The following is an 8,346-nucleotide window of genomic DNA, read 5'->3' on the forward strand; positions in this document are numbered from 1 at the left end:
AGATTAAAAAATCAACATAAATCAACATATTCTGTTTTTATTTATGTTTACACAATGTCCCAACTTCATTAGAACCGGGGTTATAAAAAAATGCCACAGCAGTTGATACAGACTGTTTTATAAAGCCGTCTTCATGTTATTCTGGCTGAAATATTCTAATGGTATTTCTGCACTGAAAGGCCAAGCCTGGCCCGGCTTGGGTTCAAACGTGTTCTGAATGTTTCAATTTGTTATTATGACCCAATGAGCTACTGTTGTGTTGCAGACAGAATGACATCACATGAACATTTGTACACATCCAGGGCTGAATCAGGCCTTACAAAGCAAAAACGCCATCATACTCCTCCTGGAAGTCCCCCAGGCTGCACTAACAACAAACGTGTACTTTTACAAGTAAAAACCTAATTCTGTTAAAACCATATAAAGTGAAACTGATGCCACAGTTATGTGTCCAAAATGAACCACTTAATAGCTAAAAATACAACCCTGCTGGCTGCCTATGGCCCTGTCACACTAGACAACTTATTATTTTAAATACATTTACAATGAAGATGGAATTGAAAAAAATCAACAGGAAGCTTATTTTCGGTGAGTACATAATGTAATTCGAACAAATTGATCAAATATAGAACTTTTAGCAATTTAGACATAAAAAACATTTCATAAAGTGGCATATGTTGTCTATATAGTGTGGGAGGGTCTTAAAGCTCATCCAAAGTTTTTCTTTTAATTTTCTTTGCATTTTTAGACACATGGACAAAAAGTCATCTAAAAGAGGTGAGCTTAACTCGATGTTCTATCAGCAGGTTCTGTTCGTGTCCCGACCAGCGGTACCTCCAGAAATGTTTTAGTGTTGAGGGTGTGGCTTCTGTAAATCCTGGAGTGCAAAGCACAACAGAATTAGAGAATCACTGTAGGTCCACTTTAGATTATTAAAGTTTCCATTACTTATTGACAAAAGCTCTGTCACTACACTGGTTTTAGACCACTTGCTTGTATTTAGGTGGACAAGATGTTAATATACAAATTTTATAGTTTTAATTTCTAATTGCTTAAAAACAGTGTTAGTTATGTTCATGAGGTAATCTGAGACAGAACAGAGAAATTCAAAATGACCACTAAGAAAAGGCTCAGTACTCAGGATGAACATGGACAGAGGGTTGGGGGCTATAGCCATTGCCCTCAGACCCGAGCACCTCTTGGTGGCGCCACTGGTCCCACCTCCTCTGGTCAGATTTTACTGTCAGTCCAACGGGAAGAGCATCGTTCACATTCAAGAAATAAAAGTTCCTGAGTAACAACAGAGCAAAAAGACGCATTTTTATTTTGTTGCAGATAGGAAAATAGCATTTCTGGTATTCAAAAGACAAAACAAAATTTAAAAAAAAAATATGTGAATGTGTGTGTGCAAATCTTTATCTCACACACAGATTTTCCTATTTGCTCTAAAAGAAAAGGAAGAGTGAGAGAGAGAGGCGTATGATGATGATGTAGGTCAGTAGAAGCAGCCTGKGGAGGCTCAGACACAAAGACAGCTCCAGTTCAGACGGATCAACACGTCGGCCCGTCTGTCTGCCTTCAGCAGGATCCTGCTGCACAGAAACACCAGAGAAGCTAAACTGCTGAAAATAAAACCACTTGGTGCTGGTCGGACTCAGATACAGACGGGTCAGAAAGAACCAAAGCTCTGAGATCTACAGTTCAACCTTCCAGGAACCACACAGCACTGACTTTATTTCACTTTTGCATTTGATGGTGCTGATACATTTTGTGGAACAGTTTCTTTTCTCAAACACAAGTGCACTTGAGACCAGCAGACTCAGCTTAATGTTTGGTGGACAGGCAGAGGATCCAGATCTCAGACTACAGTCCAGACCCACAGCTTCCAGGAACATGACTCAATAGCTTAATGCACTGGTTAAAAAACAAAACTATCTATATAAAGGCAACAAGCTGTACATGTTATATTTGTCCTTTGTACTTAGTATACATTATACTGAGTATTTTAATACACAACTGAATAGATGTTAGCTGCCGTTCAGCTAATTTAAACTACTAGCTTTTCTCGCTGCTATAACTACAGCAGAGGATTAGGACCAAACTCAGAAATAATGAGGAGGAAGATTGAGTTTTTCAAGTTGAAATGTTGAAATATTATTGCCAAAAAGGACAGAAATATTTACACTTTTTCACAAAAAAGTTGCAATGTTAAAAAAAGTTACTTTTGAAATTATTCGTAACACAAAGTGAAATTGTGATTAAGAGCTAACAGATGTTAAACATGTTGGTGTAGCACCAGGACCCCAAAGAAAATCCTTAGATGTGTAAATGTACTTAGTAGGGATGTCCCGATACCAGTTTTTAATCAAACCAAGTACAAATACAAAGTTTTCAGTTTGGGTGCTCACTGATACCGATTACCTAATGAGTTAGACTTTAAAAACACATTTCTTTATTTAGAACAAAGTGTCTCTTCTTCCTTACAGGCCTACAGCCTCGCTGACTGGATCAAATCAAATATACAACATGATATATACTGTTGTAACATTTTAAAATAAATAAAAATAACAAATAAGATTTTATTTCAACTTGTAGAAATTCATTCAACTTGGAACTGAAAATATTGTTATTTGAAAAGTAAACTGTAAAACTCTGAATGAAGTAACAATATCAGTTACTGGTACTGGTATCAGTCTGGAGTATCTGGGCAGTCTGTTCGAGTACACGTACCCGGTATTGGGACACCACTAGTACTAAGAAACAATTCAGATTATTATTTTTTTGACATCTAAATTTTATGGCTCTCTAAAACTTGAGATCTGAGAACATAGCCCCCTCAAATTTCAAGGATCTCCTGTATGTTCTGTCATTTAAATGTTAACATTCTTTGTCAATATTCTGCTGATCTAGTTTCGATTTTTATCTTGAAATTTCCTCCTGATTCTTTCTTTCTTTCCGAGGTCCTAAAATTCTGTTATAAAACCAGCAGAATAATGTTTATAGTAGGTACTTCAGTAATAGAGCAGTAAGTACTGTTGTAATAAAGTAGTAAGAACTGTTGTAATAAAGCAGTAAGTACTGCTGCAATAAACAGTAAGTACTGTTGTAATAAAGTAGTAAGGACTGCTGTAATAAACAGTAAGAACTGTTGTAATAAAGTAGTAAGTACTGCTGCAATAAACAGTAAGTACTGTTGTAATAAAGTAGTAAGTACTGCTGTAATAAACAGTAAGTACTGTTGTAATAAAGTAGTAAGTACTGCTGTAATAAACAGTAAGTACTGCTGAATAAAGCAGTAAGTACTGCTGTAATAAACAGTAAGTACGGCTGTTATAAAACAGTAATTACTGCTATAATAAACAGTAAGTACTGCTGTAATAAAGTAAGAGCAGTGTATCACTTCACTTTAGCACCGTTGGGCCCAAGTGTCCACACAGAGAAGTCGTAGGCCACAGAAGTTGGCTACACATTATTTCCTAAAGAATAAAAAGCTTATAAACTGTCATGCACTGAGGGTGTTATTTTAACTCTCATGGGGCCAGAACCTGGTCTTCTGGTTTGCTCCCCCCTTCATGAATCACAGATAGATAAAAACAGTCACATGATAACCCTTACATTGGATTAAAGGAAGTTAGTGATGATGACAAAGGCAGCAATAAAGAGATTAAAGGACTGAGAAAAGGCATACAGGTTCAACAGAATGGATGATGAGTGGATGAAAGACTGAAAGGCCAGCATTGGATGTATAAAACATCAGCTTGGAAATGCTGCTCAGATTTAGCTTCATTAGACTAGATTGTCTCTAAAATGCACGGGCAACTCTTAAAATGTCATCTGTTTCTTCACTATTCATAATTTTCTCCAAGAGAGAGAGAGAGACAGCCGTCTCAGCATCACGTGGACCCTGTCAGCCCGAGCCTTGTGATCAGAACTCATGACACGAATGGGACACGTCGGAGAACAACTTCTGAACGCTTCTTGTGCGTGTGAACCTGACATTTGGCTTTGAGGAAGAGGGATTGGCAGGCGTAGATAAGAAACAATACAACCGCAGATGTTCCCAGTGTCGGTTACTGTCCCCCGTCCCTCAGCAGCTGGCAGCTGCAGGAGCAGAAGTGCAAGCAATGGCTGGAAGAGGGGGTCTCAGTGAGACCGGCTCCTGTTCTGTGCCAGGAAGTCGACTTTCAACTTAGTTTTTTCCTGAGGTGGCTGATTGCTCAATATAAGGCGAGTTCCTCAGATGGGTCACTCGAAGGAGAACAGCAGGGGAGGAAGAGACAGGAAGGAAATGACGGGGGGAAACCAGCCACCTCTCCTGAATCTGAGCACCCTAAAGTCCTGAGGATCACCGGCACCCTCCTGTGTTCAGGGTCACACGGTGGCTCTGAGGATCCTGCTGGGCCTGGAGCTGCGATGGACCTTCGTGTGTTTGGACAGATGGTCGCTGCGGGCAAACTTTTTGTCGCACAGCGTGCACTGGTACGGCTTGATGCCTGAGTGAGAGCGCCGGTGGCGTGACAGCTCATCAGACCGGGAGAACCTGAGGACAGGAGAGATCAAAAACCGAATCAACAGAGTTTATTTAGAGGACTCTGCACTCTACTAATATACTGCACCATCAGTAATAACAGCTGATAACTTCACTAATAAACTAAATCATTCATGTTTACACTGCCTTCATGTCAAAGTCAGAACCTGGTCTGTGCCTGATCAGGTCTACCTGTAGGACTCTGGTCTACCTGTAGGACTCAGGTCTACCTGTAGGACTCTGGTCTACCTGTAGGACTCTGGTCTACCTGCAGGACTCTGGTCTACCTGCAGGACTCTGGTCTACCTGCAGGACTCTGGTCTACCTGCAGGACTCTGGTCTACCTGTGGGACCCTGGTCTACCTGTGGGACTCTGGTCTACCTGTGGGACTCTGGTCTACCTGCGGGACCCTGGTCTACCTGCTGGACCCTGGTCTACCTGCGGGACTCTGGTCTACCTGTGGGACTCTGGTCTACCAGCAGGACTCTGGTCTACCTGTGGGACGCTGGTCTACCAGCAGGACTCTGGTCTACCTGCGGGACCCTGGTCTACCTGCGGGACTCTGGTCTAGCTGTAGGACCCTGGTCTAGCTGTAGGACCCTGGTCTACCTGCAGGACTCTGGTCTACCTGCAGGACTCTGGTCTACCTGTAGGACCCTGGTCTACCTGCGGGACCCTGGTCTACCTGCAGGACTCTGGTCTACCTGCGGGACCCTGGTCTACCTGCAGGACTCTGGTCTACCTGTAGGACCCTGGTCTACCTGCGGGACCCTGGTCTACCTGCGGGACCCTGGTCTACCTGCAGGACTCTGGTCTACCTGTAGGACCCTGGTCTACCTGCAGGACTCTGGTCTACCTGCGGGACCCTGGTCTACCTGCAGGACTCTGGTCTACCTGTAGGACTCTGGTCTACCTGCGGGACCCTGGTCTACCTGTAGGACTCTGGTCTACCTGTAGGACCCTGGTCTACCTGTAGGACCCTGGTCTACCTGCAGGACTCTGGTCTAGCTGTAGGACCCTGGTCTGTTCGTACCTCCAGCCACACTCGGGCCAGCTGCAGGTGTATGGTTTTTCTCCTGTGTGGCGGCGGAAGTGCGCTTTCAGGTGGCTGCTTTTGGTGTACATCTTGCCGCAGCCGGGGTGGGAACACTTGTGGACTCGTTCCGTCGGTGGTACTCTGGTGACTCGGGGGGCCGCAGCTTTTATGAGCGTGCTGCCCTGGCCCCCGTTTCCTGTCACGGGCATGATCTCCAGAGTTCTGGTGGTGATGGGCAGCGGGGCAATCTTCACGTACTTCTGATCAGATAATTTGATGTCGCCATTGCTGAGCGACACCAGAGTGGTGGTGGTGGGCGCAGAGGACACCTGGGGGGCCAGCAGGGTAAATTTTGGGGCTGTAGCACCGTGGAGTCCCATGAAAAGTTGAGTGAGCCAAATGCCACTCTGGGCCCCAGAGGGAGAGCCTGCTGGAGCCTGAGGTAACGGCTGCAGCAGGACCACCGGAGCTCCGAGGAGAACTGGTGGCGTCAAAGCAGGAGGTGAAGGGTTAGTCTGGGCAGAGGGCGGAGCCTCTGCTCCTATGGGACTGAGTTTTTCTGTTTCAGGGGTTTCTGGGCTGGAAGAACAAAAGCTGCTGCTGGTGCCCAGGTCACTGTGAGACTCTGAGGGAACATCTGGAGGTGGGCAGGCYGATGGAGAGTCCATGACGCTGCACGGAAGAAAGGACGCCTCCAGCTCCTCCTTCACCTCCTTCACCACCTCCATCTTCTCTTTTAAGAACTCCTCAATGTCCTCCAGGGTGGGGGAAAACGGAGAAGAGGGAGAAAAATCAAATTCTGGCAGCTTGGGCTCCAGAAAGGCAGGTCCCATTTCTGGGTCCTCGCTGAGAAGAATCTGCAGATCCCCGCCATCGTCTTCATCTTCCTCTTCTTCGGCCTCTCCGGGGCTGAGGCTGCATGCCCCCTGCTCCTCCAGCCCCGGGCTGCTGCAGGAGGCCAAGCTGCCACCTTTGCTGCTAGAGCCGACCTCCAGGCAGACCGAGAACAGGCCGCTGTCCCGGAACAGCTCCGTGTCCAGGGTTCTGCTGCTGAGGGACACCATGGGTCCAGACCGAACGCTGAGGGGTGAGGGGGCTGCAGGGAAAACCACTCACAGGAAGAATCACAAAAACCTGCAGAGACAGAGAGGAATTGTGGGTAAATATCAACGCTACAATTCCTCTTCAGACAAAAACACTGGTTTGTAAAGTTTGGACATTTAAACAAAGTTTTTACAGGATCTGTCAACAGTTTGTGTAAACRGCAGCAGATACTGTAGTTGTCTTACTCTCTGCCTGACAAAACGATAAACATTTAAAAACACGGCCGCCTCAGGGTTCCTACAGTTTAAGGCAAGTTAAATTTAAGACATTTTAAGACTTTTTAATACCAAGTCAAATCAAATTCAAGACCAATTTCACAATAAACACAAATGACAAAAAAATTAAAACTGTCAGAAACTCATGAATCAAAGTATTTTTGGTTGAATTGTTCAAATATTGCTAATAGACCAATTGTTTTTATCCATATCTAACTGCTATTTTGTCAAATATAGCAAAAAATAAACATTCTTAGCAGTCAGCATTCTTAGAACATTAAAAYGAGCCATATCCCGCCCGGATCCGATGGTAAGAGCCRRCGCTAGAGGCTCCGGAGTAAATTGAGAACTATATCGCCCGCCAAAGCACCTTTTTCGGCCGGTCGTTGGTTAATAGCTCCGCGGGGGAAAGTCCCAGGAACTTGCAACCACCTCCAGTATGTAGAGGARGACCGCAGCTTTCCAAAGTCATCTCACTTTCCCGGATCCGATGCTCAGACCCCGCGGGAGAAGTAAACGAAGGTTGAAATTTCCTCCCAAAAAATGCACTAAGTCGTGCGTAATTTGCTTATAACTCCACAAAGCAACAGAGACTCCATTCAAGTATCAGCTTGTAGGGCAGAATCAGAGCTTTAAAACCCAACCATCCACGCCGGGTTCCGACGCTCATAGCCTGGGAGGGGGCGCTAAAACCACCCCGGAGGGAGGTCTGACGGTGCGTATTTTGGAGGTGTTCCGCTTATTGGTCCGCGGGGGAACGTCACAGGGACTACATTCAACTTTCACCTTGTAGGGCAGAAACCAGAGCTTTCGAACAAGACCAGCCACTCCGGGATGTGACGCTCAAAGCYGGCGTTAGAGGCTCTGCAGCCAGGTTGCGCTGCACGGGCACCTGGGAATCGACTGGCTGGGCACCCCTRCTCTAGGGCTACGTTCACACTGCAGGCCTTAATGCTCAATTCCAAATTTTTTTTTCAATCCAATGTTTTGGTGTGAATTTTCACATTACATTTTTGATGCGACCTGCATCAGACTCCAATGTGAACGTTACACAGTTGTCCGGTGGACAACCAAGAAAAAGACATTGATTAAAGTTCTCTGGGGGTGTAAAAATGAAAGGGAGAAAATTCTTGGTAAAGCCGAACAGAACACTAAACTGTAACTTTTAATAAGGTCACATACACAGTATACTCCTATTTAAGTGAAAATGTTTGATCATATGAGCAAAAAAAAAAAGTTTATGAATGTTGGGTAACCTCTAGATTTTTTTAGCAACATTTTTGCTGCTTTACTCCCTGAGCCTTAAATACTCTGTTTCAAAGAAGAGAATGAAGTTTTATTCATGCAGATCCTGTCAACATGGCTGACTGAGAACAATTATATATAATAAACTTTGTCTACAGAACAATATACTTGTTAAATTACATTTTTCTTGAGATTCTTTTGTACAACCAAAATGTTT

At 44.5% G+C, this 8,346-nt stretch overlaps 1 protein-coding gene across 2 annotated transcripts in view; it reads right to left on the minus strand.

Moving 5' to 3' along the window:
• Positions 1–1,295: 1,295 nt before the first annotated feature.
• Positions 1,296–8,346, minus strand: part of si:ch211-117k10.3 (Krueppel-like factor 15) — an 18,720-nt gene continuing 11,669 nt past the window's right edge. The window contains exons 2-3 of one of the 2 annotated variants that reach the window (XM_014024581.1): positions 5,563–6,699; positions 1,296–4,540 (exon numbers count right to left, since the gene is read on the minus strand). In XM_014024581.1, the coding sequence (XP_013880035.1) occupies positions 4,372–4,540; positions 5,563–6,629 (1,236 nt within the window). In that variant the 5' untranslated portion in view covers positions 6,630–6,699 and the 3' untranslated portion in view covers positions 1,296–4,371. Of the gene's footprint in view, positions 4,541–5,423; positions 5,462–5,518; positions 6,700–8,346 lie in introns of those variants that run through there. The other variant, XM_014024582.1, reaches the window with a different exon arrangement.

The sequence above is a fragment of the Austrofundulus limnaeus genome, unplaced genomic scaffold (genome assembly GCF_001266775.1).
Source record: "Austrofundulus limnaeus strain Quisiro unplaced genomic scaffold, Austrofundulus_limnaeus-1.0 Scaffold428, whole genome shotgun sequence".
In the NCBI taxonomy this organism is placed as follows: Eukaryota; Metazoa; Chordata; class Actinopteri; order Cyprinodontiformes; family Rivulidae; genus Austrofundulus; species Austrofundulus limnaeus.